This window comes from Schistocerca piceifrons, chromosome 7 (assembly GCF_021461385.2).
Source record: "Schistocerca piceifrons isolate TAMUIC-IGC-003096 chromosome 7, iqSchPice1.1, whole genome shotgun sequence".
In the NCBI taxonomy this organism is placed as follows: Eukaryota; Metazoa; Arthropoda; class Insecta; order Orthoptera; family Acrididae; genus Schistocerca; species Schistocerca piceifrons.
In genome coordinates, this window is record NC_060144.1 from 404,736,455 (window position 1) to 404,758,603 (window position 22,149).

Here is a 22,149-nt window from a genome sequence, read left to right on the forward strand (position 1 = left end):
ATTGTAAATTATGCTGTGGAGAAATATGTGCTGAATAAGTGGAGTAAGAATATAAAAGTCCCACAGCGTTTTAATAACAAAATTCAGAGATTACTGAGGAAACACTGTTGCATTCTTGGTTCAAAAGAGAACATGCAAATGTCAACAGGCAAAAGTTGGTAAAAATTTGTGTGTATATAAAAATATTGATGCTCGAAGATACAATATAATTTCTGCTGTCATACCTTAACAAAAGATCTTGCTCAAACCTGAGAAAATTTTGGTCCTATGTAAAATAACTGTGTCAAAGGCTTCTATTCTATTACTTGTCGACCAGCGTAACGTGACGTAGAAGACAGCAAAACAAAAACTGAAGTTTTAAATTTCATGTTAAAAAAATGGTCACACAAAAGGATCATACAGACATAAGATTGGACCCTCAAACTTCTGTATGGAGAACATAGACATAGTCATCCCTGGTACTGGGAAGCAACTGAAACAGCTGAAAAAAAGTAATTCACAAGATCTGTATTGAATCACAATTCTGTTTTACAGAATGTACTGTTCAGCATTCGCTCCTCACTTACATTGCATCTGTCTCAACTTTCTTGTTCAGGCAGCTGAAAATAAGCACAGCTGTTTCTTGTGTATAAGAAGGGTAAAAGAACAGACCTGCGAAGTTAAAGGTCAATATCCTCAACATTGGTTTGCTACAGAGTTCCCGATGATATTGTAAGTTCATATATAAAAACTTTCCTTGAGGCAGGAAACCTTCTTTCCACAAATCAGCATGGGTTTACCAAGCACCACTCACGCTGGAATTCAGCTTGCCCGTTTCTTACATGATATCCTGCAAACCATTGATGAAGAGCACCTGGGAGATTCCATAGCCTAGATTTTCAGGAAAGTGTTTGACACACTGCTTCACTGTAGACTGTTAACAAAGTTAAAAGCCTATGGAATAGGTTCTCAGATATTTGAGTGATGTTGTTGTTGTTGTTGTGGTCTTCAGTCCTGAGACTGGTTTGATGCAGCTCTCCATGCTACTCTATCCTGTGCAAGCTTTTTCATCTCCCAGTACCTACTGCAACCTACATCCTGAATCTGCTTAGTGTATTCATCTCTTGGTCTCCCTCTACGATTTTTACCCTCCACGCTGCCCTCCAATACTAAATTGGTGATCCCTTGATGCCTCAGAACATGTCCTACCAACCGATCCCTTCTTCTGGTCAAGTTGTGCCACAAACTTCTCTTCTCTCCAATCCTATTCAATACTTCCTCATTAGTTATGTGATCTACCCATCTAATCTTCAGCATTCTTCTGTAGCACCACATTTCGAAAGCTTCTATTCTCTTCTTGTCCAAACTATTTATCGTCCATGTTTCACTTCCATACATGGCTACACTCTATACGAATACTTTCAGAAATGACTTCCTGACACTTAAATCAATACTGGATGTTAACAAATTTCTCTTCTTCAGAAACGCTTTCCTTGCCATTGCCAGCCTACATTTTATATCCTCTCTACTTCGACCATCATCAGTTATTTTGCTCCCCAAATAGAAAAACTCCTTTACTACTTTAAGTGCCTCATTTCCTAATCTAATTCCCTCAGCATCACCCGACTTAATTAGACTACATTCCATTATCCTTGTTTTGCTTTTGTTGATGTTCATCTTATATCCTCCTTTCAAGACACTGTCCATTCCATTCAACTGCTCTTCCAAGTCCTTTGCTGTCTCTGACAGAATTACAATGTCATCGGCGAACCTCAAAGTTTTTATTTCTTCTCCATGAATTTTAATACCTACTCCGAATTTTTCTTTTGTTTCCTTTACTGCTTGCTCAATATACAGATTGAACAACATCGGGGAGGGGCTACAACACTGTCTTACTCCCTTCCCAACCACTGCTTCCCTTTCATGTCCCTCGACTCTTATAACTGCCATCTGGTTTATGTACAAATTGTAAATAGCCTTTCGCTCCCTGTATTTTACCCCTGCCACCTTTAGAATTTGAAAGAGAGTATTCCAGTCAACATTGTCAAAAGCTTTCTCTAAGTCTAAAAATGCTAGAAACGTAGGTTTGCCTTTCCTTAATCTTTCTTCTAAGATAAGTCGTAAGGTCAGTATTGCCTCATGTGTTCCAGTGTTTCTACGGAATCCAAACTGATCTTCCCCGAGGTTGGCTTCTACTAGTTTTTCCATTCGTCTGTAAAGAATTCGTGTTAGTATTTTGCAGCTGTGACTTATTAAGCTGATAGTTCGGTAATTTTCACATCTGTCAACACCTGCTTTCTTTGGGATTGGAATTATTATATTCTTCTTGAAGTCTGAGGATATTTCGCCTGTTTCATACATCTTGCTCACCAAATGGTAGAGTTTTGTCAGGACTGGCTCTCCTAAGGCCGTCAGTAGTTCCAATGGAATATTGTCTACTCCGGGGGCCTTGTTTCGACTGAGGTCTTTCAGTGCTCTATCAAACTCTTCACGCTGTATCGTATCTCCCACTTCATCTCCATCTACATCCTCTTCCATTTCCATAATATTGTCCTCAAGTACATCGCCCTTGTATAGACCCTCTATATACTCCTTCCACCTTTCTGCTTTGCCTTCTTTGCTTAGAACTGGGTTTCCATCTGAGCTCTTGATATTCATGCAAGTCGTTCTCTTATCTCCAAAGGTCTCTTTAATTTTCCTGTAGGCAGTATCTATCTTACCCCTAATGAGATAGGCCTCTACATCCTTACATTTGTCCTCTAGCCATCCCTGCTTAACCATTTTGCACTTCCTGTTGATCTTATTTTTGAGACGTTTGTATTCCTTTTTGCCTGTTTCACTTACTGCATTTTTATATTTTCTCCTTTCATCAATTAAATTCAATATTTCTTCTGTTACCCAAGGATTTCTACTAGCCCTCGTCTTTTTACCTACTTGATCCTCTGCTGCCTTCACTACTTCATCCCTCAGAGCTACCCATTCTTCTTCTACTGTATTTATTTCCCCCATTCCTGTCAATTGCTCCCTTATGCTCTCCCTGAATCTCTGTACAACCTCTGGTTCTTTTAGGTTATCCAGGTCCCATCTCCTTAAATTCGCACCTTTTTGCAGTTTCTTCAGTTTTAATCTACAGGTCATAACCAATAGATTGTGGTCAGAGTCCACATCTGCCCCTGGAAATGTCTTACAATTTAAAACCTGGTTCCTAAATCTCTGTCTTACCATTATATAATCTATCTGATACCTTTTAGTATCTCCAGGGTTCTTCCATGTATACAACCTTCTTTCATGATTCTTAAACCAAGTGTTAGTTATGATTATGTTGTGCTCTGTGCAAAATTCTACCAGGCGGCTTCCTCTTTCATTTCTGTCCCCCAATCCATATTCACCTACTATGTTTCTTTCTCTCCCTTTTCCTTGAGTGATTTGAGTGATGTGAATACATTTTAAGTAATTGAACCCGGAAGGTTGCTCTGCATGGTGAGTGTTCACTGGAAACAAGGGTATTATCGTCAGTGCCTCAGGGAAGTGTGAGAAGACTACCCTTGTTCTCTATACACAAAAGTAATCTGACAGATAGGGCATGCAGCACTCTGTGACTATTTGCTAATGACCATGTAGTGTATGAGAAAGTGTTGTGTTCGTCTTCGAGTGACAGTAGGATGATAAAAGCTTACTTGAATACAAATTTATTTGCTTGCTCTAAATGTGGAAAAATGTAATTTAATATAGGTAGTAGGAAAAAGTGTCTTGTAATGTTTGAATACAGTATTAGCTGTGTGTTGCTTGACACATTCATACCAATTAAGTATGTAGGTATAACATTGTAAAGTGCTAAGAGATGGAGTAAACACGTAGGGTCATTAGTAAGGAAGGCGAACTGTTGACTTTGGTTTATTGGGAGAATTTTAGGAATGTGTAACTCATCTATAAAGAAAACTATACAGAAAACTAGTGTGACCCATTCTTGAGTATTGCATAAGTGTTTGTGATCTCCATCATAAACCCACCCCATCCAGTAAGTCTTCCCTGACTGGGGGTTCAGGGTGACTTCTCTACTCCTTTTCCTACACCTCTCCAGTTCCTTTCCCTTCAACTCTTCTGCCGGAAGGAGCCGCCACTGGCACCCAGAGCTTGCGTAAGTAAAACCTTCTATTATGTGTGTGTTCTCATGGCGTTGCCTGGTGAGTAGACTTTTTATCCGTCCAATTACATTATAGTGTCAAAAATTGATTATTTTTGTTGTTAAATCATTCTCTGCTTATGTTTCTCCCTCCTGACTCAAACAAGGCCAAGAATCACATCCTGATTGGAAATCCAAATTCCAATGCACTAATCAAAAACATTTTGTAACATGCTAGTCCAACCTGAGAAGCCTCTTCATCCTTGTGAAGCTAGTACAACCTACATCCATTGCCATTTGAACCTGCCCCCTGTATTAAAGTATTGGTCTGCCTCTACTATTTATATCCCCCCTACACACACACACACACACACACACACACACACACACACACACACACACACACACACACACTCACACTCACTCCCATTACCAGACTGACATTTTCTTGATGCTCCAGGATGTGCCCTATCAACTGAACTTTCCTTTTTACTAAAACTGTGCCACAAATTTCTTTTTTCTCCAATTTGACTCCTAGTCCAATAGCAATTGCACAAAAGGACCATTTCCTTACAGAAAGTCCAAATGTGTTATATGTGGGTGCTATGTAATGTAGAATCAGTTTTCAATCTTGAGAATCCTCTGCTGACTTAGGGACACAAAAAAACAGTTGGTGCTTTTGTCAGCTTTTTGTCTCTTACCTTTTTTCCATTGAGCTATTCAACAAAAAGAACTTAGACCATTGGTTTTCAAACTTTATGGGCACACAGTTCCCTTAAACACCCACAGCTGCTTGTACACATGACATTAGACTTGAAGTGAGGGGTCAATAAATTTAAGTTATAAAAGACTAAGAATAGTTAATAAATAAAAAACTGTTGACATAACACATTTTAAGCAACTTTTAATGTTATGTGTTGTTCTTACAACAAAATAAATGGAAAGATTGAGCTTGCTTCTTCATCAGTTCTTCAAATCTCGGCACATGGTTGTAAATTGCAATTCACTTGTCTTTCTACAGATTTTTTACAGTCTATTTTTTCTGTTGTTGATTTCCAGTGCTGAAAAATGTACCTCACATTAGAATGTTGCAAAAAAGTGCAGGATTTACAATGATGGGTAAATGATAACTGATCATATTATTGCTGAGTAGGAAGAAGCTAATACCCAATTTTACTTAGCATCTTGATCAGAGAGGACAAGGCATTTTTTTCTCTGATTCTGTAATGTATGGTAAATTGAGAAATTTTTGTACCTTAGTAAATATGTATTGCAAAAATGCCTCTATCCAGAGCAAATTGTTGGCAATTTAACAGTCTGCAAGAAAGTTCTGTGTGTGTTGTTGGACAGTGCAAGGGAAAAGGTTTATAGGCAGAATATGCCAAAATTTCATGGCTGTAAGTCCATATGTCCGCCCCCAAGGAATTTTCACCGCAAGTGGTAATTAAAAATGAGTGCTGATGTAAACAGAAACAAATATGGATGTGATGTGAACCTGTTGGTTCAAAACCAGTGGTGGTTCTATTCATGTGATTAAATAGCATTATTGGAAGTGGCCAATTGCCGTTTTCTTCTCTGCAAGAATGAACCTGCATTTTGTACACAGCCATGGGCTCAAACTGTCAGATTTCGGGGACAGCTAAGGGCTTGGAAGAGCAATTGAATGGAATAGATGGTCCCCTTCAGCTCTTATAATTGCGATCTGTTTTCTGTACAAGTTGGTGATAACTTTTTGCTAACTGTATATTATCTCTGCTATCTGTAGAATTTGAGTATGTATTCCAATGTCGTCAAAAGCTTTCTCTAAGTCTAAAGGTGTTATAAACATAAGTTTTCTTTTCTTCAGTCTTCTAAGATAAGTTGTAGGGTCAGCATTGCTTCATGTTTTCCTATATTCCTCAATAAATCAAACTGACCTCCTCAGAGGTTGGCTTATAACATTTTTTTCAGTTCTTATGTAAATAATTCATGTCATTATTTTACTACGATAATTTAATAAACTGATGGTTTGGTAATATTAATAGCTGTCAGCAGCTGCATTCTTTTGAACAGGAATTAGTACATTCTCCTTGAAGTCTGAAGGTATTTTGCCTGTCAGATACACCTTGCATACTAGGTGAATAGTTTTGTCATGGCCCTCCCTTGCAAGGATCTCGGTAATTCTAAGGGAATGTTGTCTACTCCAGGGAACTTGTTTCAACTTTGGTCTTCTAATGCTGTGTCAAATTGTTTTGTAGTATTGTATCTCCCATGTCAGTTCCATTTTCTCTTCTATTTTTGTAAAATGGTCTTAAAGGCTGTTTCCTGTATATAGCCCTTCTTTGTGTGGTACTGGCTTGCTATTACACCAATTCGCACTTCATGTCAACCATTTTTTAGATATCTGCATTACCTTTTCCCAGTTTCGTTTGCAGCGTTTTTGTATTTTCTCCTTTTCGTAGTTAGATTCCTTACTTTGTGTAGTATCAAAGGATTTTTGCAGGCATTATTTTTTCATCTGTTTGATTAGCTGCTGTGTGCGCTATTTCATCTGTCAAGTCTATCCTTCCATCTTGTACTTTATCCTGTACCACGTTCCAGTCAATTCTTTTTGTTGAGAATCTTAACTTCTGGTTCTTCAAGCTTATTTATGTCCCCATCTCCTTAATTCCCCGCAATTCGTTCAGATTTAATTTGCTGTTCACAACCAATAAATTATAGTTGTAATCCATACACCCCCCCCCCCCCCCCCCCCCCCCCCGAAACGTTTTCCAGTTTAAAATCTTCTTTCAAAATCTGGGCAGTTTCCTTTTCGTTCCTCTCTCTCCCCCCCCCCCCCCCCCCACCCCCCCCCCCCCCCCCCCACCCCCACACAGTCCCTGTTCTACTGCTATTCCTGCTCATCCTTTTTAAAATTGTTGGAAATTTATAGCTTCTTAAATAATTATTGTGCAGTGCAGTAGTTATAAAAGAAAAATCAATGTATTAATTTTGTTTTGCATGATTGGGCACTTGTCTTTTAACTTCTCTATCTTCTTTGCGTGAAAAACATTACCGTTGTAATTTCTTTGTGTCTTCAGCTTCCGTCAGATATGTCCATAACATGGAACTCTCGACTTATGAAAACTGCTGGTCTGTGCTATAACAAATATAATGCTAATAAGCGAACGTCGAGGATTGAGTTATCAGTAAAGGTATGTTAATAAAATAGATTTGTGTTATATCATTGGTATATTGTAATACTTCAATATTTGCTCTAAAAGTCTTGGGAATGCTATAACGTGGTGATCAGCCACATTGTAAACAAACAGCAGGGGAAAAAAGAGGAGAAGGGGAACAGGCCCCATCTCCCTCTCACAGGGGTGGCAGCCTATGTCTGTTTTCTCTGCTCCTGCGAAAGCAGAACTGATAAAATTAGCAAACTTTTCTGGTCAGTCTTGTGAGGGCCATATTCGTACCCTGTCGTGAACCAGGATTAATCTCTTCACTCCCTTCGACGTAAGAAAAGAACACACGCAGTATTTGGTAACAACTAAAGTGGAGTTGTTTGCTGAAGTTGACAGGGTGATAAATGTTGCAGTTGAGGCCCAATATCTACACCCATCAAAACACCCCCATCTAAAATTGCCATGATAACGTGTCAACAAAACGATCTATTCATAGTGTAATTTACAGTCACTTCATTTCTTTGAATCATGTGTTCAACAAAACTAGTAAAAGAAAATCTTATTATGCAGGATGCCTATGACATGAAGAAGGAAGATTTGAAAACTTTTTCTGTTTTTTCTCAATTAAAGAGCTTGGGATAGACTTGCAGTCATTTAAAGCAATAAAGTGGCGAAGTCGGATCTCGAGAGCTGACTAAATAACTCTTTTTACATGCCAAGATATGTGGGCATGTTTTCCGTAATTATGGAGCGACACAGGTATCTCAGTTACTTGTGTGGCCATGTGTGTGTGCTTGGGGGGGGGGGGGGGGGGGGGGTCTTGTTTTCATATGAGTGGATATTGTACATCTTACAACTGTAACCTTTAGAGTGTGCATCCATCAGGGGCTAAACAAGGGATCCCACAAAATCTTGTGATGTGGTTCACATATAATGAACAAGGGACCTTGTACCAACAGTGTCATACAAGGTCATTATGTAGATGATGAGGAGAGTAGCTTCGTGTGGTCTCCTTGTTGGATCCAACATCTGTACCTCCTTTGCAACACTGCCCTTTTTTAATCTTTCTCATCAGTCACTCTTGAACACCTGTTCTTCAGTCCTCTGGCTATTTGAGTACTTTTGGGTAGAGAGTGTTCTTCTTCTTCTTCTTCTTCTTCTAACTTAATGAGACTCTGTAACTTGTAACTGAAGTGAGTAGGCAAATTGAACAAACCAGCCAAGGCATAAGGCCTGGAGCTGGCAGTCTTACCCCCCCCCCCCCCCCCCCCCCCCCCATAAGTTTTGCTCTGGTACAAGGTGGTTTCCTGTAGAGGCAACTTTGATATTACTCACAAGCTTCACAGAAAAAGAAAACCAGATGAATCCAAAGAAAGAAAGAAAGAAAGAAATTCAGTACACATGAAAAGAAGTGTATGCTGAAGTTAGAAACACTCAGTGATAAGACAGCTGCATTTGCCACTTCAACTTGCAATGTTACCATGCAATTCAAAACATAAATAAGCCTCAAGGAAATAGTTCAAAACCTGTGAGCATTGTAATAATATTGTCCTTTTCCAGTAGATCAGCTGTCGGTGTTGGCATATTTGTTTCCCAAAACGAAATTGTAAATTTGTTTTAATTCTCTTGCCATGCATGTTTTATGCAACTCTGACCACCACAGATCATTGTGTGGGGTAGTTGCAGAGGTGGTTGACAGATACAGTTAACCAGCAAGTTAAGAGTTCAGAGTAATGTGCTCTCCCTGGTTATCTCCTGTACCGTTGCAGGAGCCTAGTCAGAGCAAACAGAGGGAGCAGTTATTTGACCGAAGTATACCCAGTTAGTGAATCTCATCAATAGGTGAGTAAATCAGAGCTTCTGAATAGCGTAATATTGCAGTTATCTAAAATGGTATCATACGAGGTGATGAGGAAACAGGAAAGGTGGTTTGATCTCTTTCAAAAGATAGTGGATGAACATTCACATTGTATATTCTAATATACTTCATACATCATACAGAGAAGCAGATACAATGAAGATTGTTTACATTCAAAGATTCTTTTCACCTTTGAGCATTTTATTATATTTGTAATCTGAAAGTGAATATTTTTTTAGACATGTAAAGTGAAAGAGCGGAGGACCAAAGCAAAGCTATATGTAGCTTGTTGTGTGGGCAGTTCTATGACACTGAATGAGGAATGTCTTATCTCCACAGTAATTTAATACAATTCAGCAAAGATCACTATAATAAAGGTGAAGGGTCAAAGTAAGTCTTAAAGTGTGAAAAGGAATGCATGTACATAGATTTTCTGAAGATCATTGTATGTATACTTGAGGATAATTGTAACAGGAATGAGGTGTATGATTATTTCAATGTGTCTCTCTCAACAATAAAATGTTTCACTAAGAAACTAAATACTTGATTAATTATCGATTGCTCTTCTGAAGATTTGATTGAAGTTCAGTGGAATCAAAGTCTGTGCATATCAGTGGTGTAGAGAAATAAAAAGTTCATTTAATTTCTGCTATACATTACATATTTTACACATTCCCAAAGTATTGCGAGTGGAACAGCAACCAATACAATATTGAAAAAGTATGTTTTAGCCTATAGTCGCGACTACTGGTTTTGGTACACACTGCCATTCTAAGGCCATCCCCTGGAATCCAGTTGTCATGCTCACTTCCCAAGTAGGTGTGTCGAATACCCAGCACACTGACCGCTTGCCAGGGTAAGGTCTGATGATGGTACTGTATACTGAAACTGATAGCCAGTAGGCAAAATAAATAAACTGCAACTATAGACCAAAAGGCATATTTTTCGTTAAATATTTGTTGTAGTTACTTAATTTGTAAATGTTTTTATGTCTACAATGATTTTTATAAATGAACAATAAGCTGATAATATATGAACTTGCAGAGAACGCATTAAGAGCAGCAGAACTCGTAGAGAAATACTATCCTGGAACCTAAAACTGACAATGACACACAATTTGCTGTTTTATAATAATGTAGTGACTGTTCGTCAAACTTAATATAGATCCTCAGCATCTTTTGCATATGAGAAAGTACTTAATATTAAATGAATGCTTCTCTCTATGGATGAGTGAGAGGCAAGGAAGTGACAATATTCTGAGGCCACAGAGGTCAGCTGTTGGAAATTCTCACTCCCTCTTCAACTGGGGAAACTTGGAGGCAGCGACTGAAATGATGTGGAAGGTCCACCCCGGAAAAAATTGCTTCATCTTCAGTGCCAGGTGGTTTTATGAAAATGTAACACATTCTTTCACATCCTTTTCTCATCGCACACTTTCAGAAAATTACTGTAGATACATTGTTGATGTCTTCATTCCAAAGACTGGTTTGATGCAGCTCTCCATACTGGTCTCATACAGTACTGCTGTATGACCTTTGGAAAAATAACAGCTCTAGTTTCTCCATACTTCCTGTTGTTCACAGTTCCCATACAGCAAGGCTACAGCAAGGCTGTGTTGGCTGATATACAAAGCCAGATTAGTCAAACTCTCTTGAGCAGCCACTAGTTTGTCTGGTCTGTCCTTTGTCTGTTGTCATTTTATGTATGGTAAGAATGTCTGTATCTTTGAGGCATGTTTACCACTCCACCTTAGCAAGATCCATGGTTCAGGGCCTCCATATCTTTGTCATTGATGTGCAGAATGTAATTTTCAGCCTGTGATATACTTGCACCAACAGAAGTAGGAGTGTTCATAATTCAGAAGAAACACGTTTTGACCTTGAGGTATGTTACACACTTTAGTGCTGTAAAGGGGATATTAGTTGTCATTCTTGCTTCGTTCTGTTGTCTTTGCTGATCTGCTCATTAGGAAGTGGGTGAAAAAGAGTGTATAGTAACCACTTGGAATCCAGAAACATAATCTAGATACAGCACAGCCAAACAGGTCCCCAAAGAGGTATCCCATCAAAATGAGCCACACACTTTCCAGCCATTTGCTACAGTCGGCAAAAGTTGATCGAAGGGATGACTTTGTTAAAAAGAAGTCAATGGATATCATTGAGTGTATGCTGGCCACTATTCACATTTAACAGAGGTGGGATTCTTCCTACACATCAGTAAGGGGGCCTTAAGATGATGTAATTAACACTGAAACTGGTAGCAAAAATAAAACTGAAAATTTAGACAGCTGAAGGTGTTTTTATTTGACATTGTATATTGAACAGCTGAGGTTTTGCAACCATCCTATTTAAAGATGGACTTACAGAGATTTAATAAGTATTATGTACGAAATTTAAACGTCTTATTCAGATCTCTTACACTGAATAGTTGAACTTGTTTTTCCCAACATTTTTGTAATTTTACTTACAAGGGAACCTCCCCATCGCACCCCCCTCAGATTTAGTTATAAGTTGGCACAGTGGATAGGCCTTGAAAAACTGAACACAGATCAATCGAGAAAACAGGAAGAAGTTGTGTGGAACTATGAAAAAAATAAGCAAAATATACAAACTGAGTAGTCCATGAGTCGGATATGCAGCATCAAGGGTAGTTTGAACTCAGGGGCGCCGTGGTCCCGTGGTTAGTGTGAGCAGCTGTGGAACGAGAGGGCCTTGGTTCAAATCTTCCCTATATTGAAAATTTTAATTTTTTATTTTCAGACAATTATTATCCGTCTGTCCGATGCGAGGTAACTGCGCCGTAGTATGGGGACGCTACACCTAAACAAACATCGAAACACACGTCAGTCGACTACAGCGCACGGGAGAGAGAGTATTGCTGCTAACGAGGCTCTCTGGCTGGCAGTTGACTGTTCGCTACTTTGGACGAGAGTGCATTAAATACGTGAGATGTATTCCATGGGCAATAGGAATCCAGCAAATATAGCTCGCCACTTTCGTCTACTAATTGCATGGTTTTGCGGTGTGGTCGCAAAACACAAACTAAACTTATTACAGTGAACAGAGACGTCAGTGAACGAAGGGACAGATCATAACTTTGCGAAAATAAAGTAAACTTTTCACTCGAGGGAAGACTTGAACCAAGGACCTCTCGTTCCGCAGCTGCTCACGCTAGCCACGGGACCACGGCGCTCCTGAGCGCACACTATCCTTGATGTTGCCTATCTTGCTCACACTATCTTTGATGTTGCCTGTCTTGCTCACACTATCTTTGATGTTGCCTATCTTGCGCATGGACTACTAAGTTTTTATATTTTGCTTATTTTTTTCATAGTTCCGCACAACTTCTTCGTGTTTTCTCAATTGATCTGTGTTCAGTTTTTCAAGGTCTATCCACTGTGCCAACTTATAAATAAATCTGACGGGGGTGCGATGGGGAGGTTCCCTTGTTAGTGACAAAACCTTATGAGCTAATTGTTAGACATTTATTCTTTCTTTCTTAAGTACCTCTTCATGATTTTTTTTTATGCTGGATCTTCTTTCCCATCTGTCTGCTACTTTTGTGAATAGTTTTATGTACACACACAACACTTTCTCTTTGCACCTTAATTTGGAACTAATTGTGTTTGAAATTGAGAGTGATAGTGACTTTCGTGCTCTGAATAAAAGGCCAAAAGAATTGTAGTTGAGCTAGGTGCTTAATTTGAGTGCATAATTTGAAAAAAGTATATTATTACCAGTTTCATTTGTGCCAAAGAATTGAATAATTATTCAAGTGGTTACTATCTCACACATTTGAAATATGAGCCTCATAAAAGGTGAAATTTTAGTGTACAATCAAACAATGGAAAATCCAAGATGGAATGTAACAATACCAGAGAAGGAAAGTTGCTCTACTCACCATATAGTGGAGATGCTGAGTCGCGATAGGCACAATAAAAAGATTCACACAATTAAAGCTTTCGGCCATTAAGGCCTTTGTCAGCAGTAGAGACACACACACACGCACCTGCAGTCTCAGAGAGCTGAGACCACACTGTCAACAGCAGCACCAGTGCATGATGGGAGTGGCGACTGGGTGCGGGTAAGGAGGAGGCTGAGGCAGGGAGGGGGAGGGATAGTGTGGTGGGAGTGGCGGACAGGTTGTGGCCTAGAAACAAGTGGACCACCCTGATGCTGAACACGCTGCCAAACATGATATCCCTCATCTTAATGACTGCTTCACAGCCTGTGCCATGTGGATCCTTTCCACCAACACCAGCTTTTCTGAACTGTGCAGGTGGGAACTTTCCCTGCAGTAAATCCTACGTTCCCATAACCCTCCTGGCCTCAACCTTAGTTAGTCACTGTCCTCACCCATCCAGCCCCCTCCCTGTTCCCATTCCAGCACTCCACAGCCGTCATATCACTGCCACACCCAGTCTTTTAATTCCTTTTATTTCTCTCCTTTCCACTACTTACCCCCTGCCCCCTCTGCACTTCCTCTCCTGCCCTCCGCCTAAACTGCAACACTTGACTGTCCGCCACTCCCATCGTACTATCCCTCCCCCCTCCCCGCCCCAGCCTGCTCCTTACCCCCACCCAGTCGCCACTCCCATCATGCACTGGTGCTGCTGTTTGCAATGTGGTCTCAGTGCTCTGAGACTGCAGATGTGTGTGCAAGTTGTGTGTGTGTGTGTGTGTGTGTGTGTGTGTGTGTGTGTGTCTACTGCTGACAAAGGCCTTAAATGGTCGAAAGCTTTAATTGTGTGAATCTTTTTATTGTGCCTATCGCGACTCCGCATGTCCGCTATATGGTGAGTAGCAAATTTTAGTATAAGTCAGATCTAAAATCACTTACTCCTCAAAATAAATGAAATGGACAACTACAGTGCCAGAGATGCATAAAATCACACATACAAACGTCACAAGAAATATTTTCATAAAATTCTCAAAATGTGGTGTGCAAAGCATGAAAAATAAGTAGCTGTTGCAGTTTTTCATTATTTAAACCAAAGTTTTTGGAAATATCTTTTGTAACACGTTTCTCCTGCATCTTCTGTGAATTGCTTTGTTTACTGTTACTTAGATAACTCATCATTTGTGTTCTTCTCCTTTCTGTTATTGCACTGTCATCAGGTCTTGCATTTTACTCAGTTCTATTTCAGTTGTTCTATAACATACTGAAGTACCAAACCTACATATGCAGGATTGGCTTAATGCTTCATTAAAGTAATATTTATTGTGAAGGAAGTAAAATCTAACTTAAACTATTTTTTCCAGGTTTGTGATTCAGCAGACAGACTCCGTGATACTCTAATCCATGAGCTGTGCCACTCTGCATCGTGGATTATAGATGGTGTGAAGAGCGGCCATGGACGTCACTGGAAGAGATGGTAAGTGGGGCTAGTCAAGCATATTGGTTCCAGTTTTCTGTCATTGATCTGCTCTGTGTGTCAGGGGTGTGGGGTGGGGTGGGGGGGGGGGGGGTGACTGAGTTAAAAGGAGGTCATTGCATCTGATGCTCTTCAAATAAATTAAGAACAAGAAAATGTAATTTAACAAATTCCACTTAACAAGATCATTGCCTGTCAAAAGTAACAGTGGTGAGCACAGGAAAACATAGTTTTCATGTTACTGCTCAAAATGCCTTGGCCTACTTACTTACACAACTTAGAGCTCTCATATTCAGTTATATTGCAAAATTAGTATTGATTTTACAAACTAATTTAGCAGTTCTGATTATGTAAAACAGTTGAGAAGTAAACAATAGGTGGCTTATGTCTTTGTTTAAATTTCTGTTTAAAATGTTAGTTAAGTGTAGCTATTGTAATACTATTACTACCATTAAACTGAAATGCAGAAACGAACTGCTTGCTCAGGTAAGAGTAACTGGAATACTAGCAGCAATAACAGAATGATTGTATGCAGTTTATCGTGTTTTTCTGCTCTTGGTGGTGTTATTGCTGACTACAGATTGTTCTTGATTTTCTGTCGGTTAGTCTCACTTCTTTAGTTTGAACTTTGTCTATCCGACCTTCTGTTCTCCAGGTTATTGCTCTGGACTTCCTTAAATTCTGGATAATGTATTTACTTGTGTCATATACCCACATGATCCTTTATTTGCTTTGAAGTTCATTGTATGCCAAGCAATTACATCCAGTTTTTCAACATGTGAAAAATGTATTAGCAAAAATAATTTAAGCTTATGTGTGTGTCTGCCCATAAGCAAACAACCATAAAACGAAAAGAATTGTACATTTTCCTTTGTTTAGCCACTTGGTCTTAATACGTTTATGCCACAATAATATTTCATCTGCATGAAGGAAATATAGTTTGTAGAGGTAAAGATAGTATCTTCAATTTTATTTACACTGCTCCTGCATACAAGGTGAGAAATAAGTGTTTACTATAGAGGTCCTGAGTCACTGACACACAAACAAGAATGAAGACAGCTGTACAGGTTCGCGGTGTGTGTGTGTGTGTGTGGGGGGGGGGGGGGGGGGGGGTTACGGGTTTGTGAATGCGCGGAAAGAACTAATCTGAAAGCTAGTGAAGTTCTCTGTTTCACTTACACGCGTATCAAAGACTCAATGCCTCTACTATTGGTGAGTTATCTTTCCTCTTAGATTGTTTACATTCAGCCAGAACTCTCCACTGCCAGATTCTATATTCCCAGTGCTTGTTGGTCTGCCAGTGCTTGTTGGTCTGAAGTTCTCTCTCAAATATTGATAAACTCAACACAAGTGCACCAAAATTTCTAAATTTCATAAGTACAAGGTCAACACTGCTTAGCAAACATATTACTAATGTTCACCTCCAGCAGTTCTCTGCCATTTATAAACTGTGCAGATTCTGACATTACCATCTGATTATAGAACTAACTTTGGTATTCATTACTTGAAATTTTGCGAAATATAAAATTTATGGTAGCTAGGGGATTCATTCCGAACAAGCTGATATCACAGAGTTAGTAGCATTAGGTGGTAATACAGAATTCCTATTTGTTTAAAATAGTGCGTAGTTTCGGGGGTTGAACTGATTATTTCATAGGTTCAAATTTTGTAAATAATAACCTGATAATTGTATGTGTTTGGTCTTTTTGTTCATTAACTGCATTAGCACCAGACTTCAATGACACTGCTTGTATTTACATTTAAGATCTGTTGGATCACTTTCCACAAATTAAACATTAACACAACTCCATAGAATTAACTGCACAGCTGCCACCTAAAACATTTATAGGAATACAACAATCAAAATATTATAAAGCTTTATTAGAACAACATAATTCAACTTATAATTAAAAATTTCTATGAGGAGGTACCAAAAAAAAAAGGCATGTATAGCACAACTCATTGCCAGTTCAGTGCTGCCTGTGTTATTGACCTGGCTTGTTCTGTTTATCTGCAGTGATTATTTTTGCTAACACTGTTTTGTTCTGTTCTTGTTTCGTTTTTTATAATGGCAAGTTTAAGTGAACAATGTGCAGCTGTGAAATTTTGCTTTCTACTCGGAAAAATGCTGCTCTTACAGTTTCAGTGTTGAAAACAGCTTACCAAGATGATGCCATGGGAAAACCTCAAGTGTAAGAATAATTTGCTCGATTTAAAAAGATATGTCGATTGATGACAAATCTTGTTCTGACATCCATCAGCTGACTGAATCGACAAAAATATTTAAAAAATTAGAGATCTTGTGCTCACAATCCATTAACAGACAACTGATGAACTGTCAGATATTAGTGGGTTTATCTTGGAGCTTGGTTCAGTGATTTTTAATGGAAGACTTGGGAGTGAAAAGGTTTGCTACCAAGTTTGTGCCTTGGGTTCTGACTGAAAATCAAAAGAAATGCAGAGTTGAAACATATCGTGCTTTGAAACAACAGCTTGAAACTGATCCAGATTTTCCTTCCAAGGTCATCACTGGTCATGGGTCATGGTGTTATGGTTACGACCCAGAAACAAAGCAACAGTGAAGCCAGTGGAAGACATCATCGTCACATCATCCAAAAAAATGTCTTAAAGTCAAATCAAACGTCAAAACAATGCTAATTTCCTTTTTTTGTGCCAAGGGCATATTTCATTCAGAGTTTGTTCCCCCAGGTCAGACTGTCAATAAAAACTTTTATTTGGAAGTTTTAACAAGATTGTGCAGCAGTGTTCATCAAAAAAAGGCCTGATTTGTGGGAGACATGCGACAGGCTCTTCCACAACGACAACACACATGCGCATACAGCCATCTCAGTTACAGTTTTTGACTAAAATGACATGGTCCCTCCCCTCTGCAACACGCGCCTTACTCGCCTGACCTGGCTCCGTGCGACTTTTTCTTATTTCCACTCATGAAAAGGGCATGAAAGGACACTGATTTGATAGCATTGAAGAAATCGTGAAGAAAAAAAGAGGGGCAAACTGTCAGCCATTTCTAAAGATGACTATAAGAAATGTTTCAAACAGTGGAAGCGCCTGTTGGACAAAAGTATTAGTTTGTAGTGGAGAGTATTATGAAGAGTATAAGATGTTTTGTAAACAGTTTGAAAGTATATAGCTTTTAAAAAATAATATTTTTTTAAATAATTTTGATGCTGGTTGGTTGTGTATTTTTAATTGCAAATTAATTAAACATAGTTTCAAAACTCACACTTTATTAATTTTTAATTACATCTTTCAGATTATGTTTCTATTAATAATTATACAGTACAGACAAGTAAGTACAGTACAAACAAGAAAGAAAGAAAGAAAGAAAGAAAGAAACATTTCAGGAATCCAGAGACAGTGGCACTCATAGTGTGCCTGTGCATGCATGCTCTGTATTTATCAGGTCTATGATCACCTGAAATTTTGAAGGACCGTAAAATGCTGTTCAGCTTCTGTATTGGCAGTTTCATATGCAGTTCCATTTGGTCCTGTTAAGTCCATGTTTTATTTGTTTCCTTCAATATGTCTGTGATAAGGACAAATATGTTGTTCTTTCTGGTATATTCTACTTACATTTACTGTCACATATGTTGTAACTGGACTACCCATCTAGATAGCTGACCACATTAAAGTGCCCACTTCTGGGACATGGAGAGGTATGCTGACCGGGATCAAATATTCCTTGCAGTTAAAGGTTGTAAGAGCTAGCCTCAATGTCATTTTTTAGACAGTTCTCCACATCCCTCTAAGTAAATACCAGTTCCCATGACCTGCCTCAGTTACACTGTGCAAACACTTTGGACAACTTTGTCACATTTGACCGTGCAATGTGCACTAAATGCAGACAGAAGGGGTGCACGAATTCCTCCTCTGTGGGGCAGCTTGCAGTAGCTTTAAAATACATTCAGGAGTGGCAGTTCCCTTGTAATAAAGCCTATAGTGTTTAAAGGTATGATAGGCTCTCTGAGAAATTGAAGTCCTGTGTCAGTTCTGACCAGGCACTAGCAGGTTATGGGACATTGGAAAGGATGGATGTTACAACCAGGTCTTCCTGCTAAACAGTTACTTTTGTCCTACTGCACAATTAAGAAGGCCCATTATCTTCTCGTGATTTGATTTCATTTGTCAGTTTCTGCAATTGTTAATGAGATCTTCAATATTGAGTTGTAGATCGGCACAACAATAGACTTTCACAATTAAAGCTTTTGGCCATTGGCCTACACACACACACACACACACACACACACACACACACACACACACACACACACAACTCACATACACGACTGCAGTCTCAAGCAACCGAAACCACACTGCGAGCAGCAGCACCAGTGCATGATGGAAGTAGCAACTGGGTGGGGGTGAGGAGGAGGCTGTAGTGGAGAGGGGGAGGGATAGTATGGTGGGGGTGGCGGACAGTGAAGTGCTGCAGGTTAGACAGACGGCAGGGGAGACGTTGGGGGTGGGGGAAGTTGCGGAAATATTGTTATATTCTCTCCTGGATTTTCTATTGTTTAATTAGATCTTCTACCTCCTTATCAAAATATAAGCACATTTTCATTGGGATACCTTTTATTAACCTGTAAAGATAGTCTTTTTATTACTCTTCATATTGCTTTAATGTCTGTAACAGTTTTCAGTTTTTCATTTGCAATTAACCTAAACCAGAATTTGTTGTCTCCTGTTCTTCTGTAATAAATTATGCAATAACTTTATTTGGTCTATCCTGCTTTATTACATTCAGTAATGCTTTCAACACTGCTTACTTAACTTTATATCCTAAAGTTGTGCAATTTATTGACCCTAGATTCAAAGTAGCAGAAACATTTGGGTTTTCTAGGTCCATGTTGTTATCTACATAGTTAAACTGTGTCGGAAGGTGTGGACTCTGTAGCAATTGAATCTGCCCCATGACATGAAACCATTGCCTGTGTTCCGTCTGCTCCAGGGCACGAGACATATGAACTGTGTGGAACCGATCACTTAGCATGCTGTTAATCAGTCAAGCCATTGTTCTGCAGGGTATGATGTGGAGTAATTTGTAGATAAGGCCTTCCCTCCACACAGTGTTGAAGGCGGCAGTTAAGATCAACAAACGCCACAGATGTTTCTGCTTCATTTTGTATCCTGACTCTCTGAAGGATGTGAGAGACAATACTCGATGCCAGCAGCTACGCCCTGGTCTGAAGCCTGCCCGATCAACTGGAACATTCTCTAAGATAGCACTACTTATTCTGTTATATACTAGCCTTTCAAAAAGCTTGTAGCAGCAGCTAAGTAGGACAATGGGGCGATAGCTTTTACCATGTTGTTGCGTTTGCCAGGCTTCAGAAAAGGTATTGTCTTAACCTTTTTAAACTCCAATGGAAGTTGACCAGTCAGCAGGATATCAGTGAATAATTCTGCCAGCCATTTCTTAGCTTTTCCTCCCTTATGGATAAGGAATTCTGGATGGATATCATCGAATCCAGGTGCCTTAAGAGGTTTGAGGTCCTTCAGTCCAGAGTCGACATCTAAAACTGTGAAGGGATGGGTATACTCAGATGAGGGAAATGGCATATTTTTCGGGTCATGACGCTGTCTTCTGATATGTTTTGTATGTTTCTTGTCAGGAGGCACTCTTGAGGTAGTAATGATGTGAGAAGCAATTTGGTCTGGTGTTACTTTGGAATATTTTCTGCATGCTGGTGCACTTCCTCCCAGTTTTCTCAGAAGACTCCATGCTTTCCTGCTCGAGTGGGTGAGGTCCATATTTTAGACTGTTTCTGCCCATTTCTGCCTTCAAGACATGTCCTAGCTGACAATAGTTCCGTAGCTATCGCTGGATCACCACTTTGATGGAAGTGTTGATACAGTGTTTCACTTTCATCATTCCATCCTGGAACATATTCTTTTCGGTATCCTCTTGGCATACACTTTTTAGCTGTTGCTGTTACTGCACCAATGAAGCGTTGATAGTTCTTATGTGATTGAGGTATCCAGCAAATGGTCTTACCCAGTTCCGTTGGAAACTTCTTCCAGTCAGCTTTCTGGAAATTCCATCGAGCATGCGAGGTTGATTGTATGACAGTAACTGTGCAGCCAATTTGTATTATTACAGGTCTGTGTTGGCTGTGAGGAAAGGCATCTATCAGTTTCCTTGTGGTGTTGATGGGAAAGCCACTTGTGTTGCAGCTAACAAAGCATAAGTCAGGATTTGAATCCTTGTCCCAAGCAGCTGACCTGAAAGTGCCTTGATCTTTGGCATGACACACTAGATGAAGATTATTCTCTTAAATCCATTCTGCAAGCATGCTCCCATTTTCATCATTTTGAGAGTACTTCCAAAGTTCGTGGTGACTGTTGAAGTCTCCTATGTAAATTGCAAGATGTTCTGCTGTGTGTAGGACAAAATCGGGCCATGATGTTTTGGGCAGTTTGTAAACATTTGTAATAGCAATACCATGCAATTGTATGACAACTGTATGTATATCTGCCTCCACACTGACAAAAATCAGTGAAGCTTCATTTATGTTATTACGGACGTACGTAGCAGTTTCATACACCTCATGGTAAGTTACACCAAGTACAGAATATCCAGGAATTCAACCTCGGCTTCGGAATATTTCTTCGCTGGAAATGCGAGTTTCCTGAATGGCGACGATGCCGATATTGTTGTCCAGCAAAAATTTTAACAGCCATTTGCCCTGATAATGCTTTCGATATTCAGTTGAAGGAGTGTGATAGTTGGTCTAATGTTTCTTGTTAGTGGGCTCTGAAAATAACTGTTTCTGCAAGTGTTCATGTGTCATTGCCAGGAGGTCCTGTGGATAGTCTGGCTGCCTGTAATCACTGCTGCTCAATTAGCACCACCCAGGAGGCACGTGTAGGGTATTTTAAGGTTAAACCTATGGACATGAGCAACGCTACCTGATCTAATGACACTTCGTCCAGAAAATACTGCTATGCCAGTGACCTGGCTCTAGCCGTACGACACCAGGAAATGAAGACAACAGAAGAGATTCTAACCAATGACCTATTTGCATTAGATAATTACTTCAAAATCTGGAGACTCCAACCCAATGTGAGTAAAACAGACGTGTGTTGCTTCCATTTAAATAATCAGTTGGTGAATGTAAAACTTGAAGTAAGTTTCAGAGGCAGGATTCTTCATCATAATTGGAACCCAAAATATCTTAGTGTCATCCTGGACCATACACTATGCTTCAAACAACACCTTCTTAACTTAGCTCAAAAGCTGAGGACTCGAAACAGCATCCTCCATAAGCTATGCGGAACTACCTGGGGATCTTCAGCAACTACCATGTGATCTTCAGCTCTGCGCTTGGTGTACTCAAGTGCTGAGTATTGTGCATCTGTTTGGATGAACAGTCATCATTAAAGGCTTGTTGGCACTGAGCTGAATATGACAATGTGCATAATATCTGGTGCAATCAGATCTACTCCAGTTTATTGGCTTCCAGTGTCAACTGGCATAATGCCTCCTGATCTACGCAGATCTACTGCCCTTATGATAGAATTCCTGGAGATCTTGTGGAATTCTAACCTACCCATGCGTAGCAACCTGCCGCTTTTAAATGGTAAGAGACTGAAATCACACCATCCAACTCTGTGCGACTCTGCTGACATGGTTACTAAGGATTTC

General features: G+C 39.5%; 1 protein-coding gene across 3 annotated transcripts in view; it reads left to right on the forward strand.

Moving 5' to 3' along the window:
* Positions 1-22,149, forward strand: part of LOC124805171 (germ cell nuclear acidic protein-like) — a 77,860-nt gene that overhangs the window by 43,066 nt on the left and 12,645 nt on the right. For all 3 annotated transcript variants that reach the window (XM_047265657.1, XM_047265656.1, XM_047265655.1), the window contains exons 8-9: positions 7,162-7,275; positions 14,368-14,480. In XM_047265657.1, the coding sequence (XP_047121613.1) occupies positions 7,162-7,275; positions 14,368-14,480 (227 nt within the window). The remainder of the gene's footprint in view (positions 1-7,161; positions 7,276-14,367; positions 14,481-22,149) is intronic.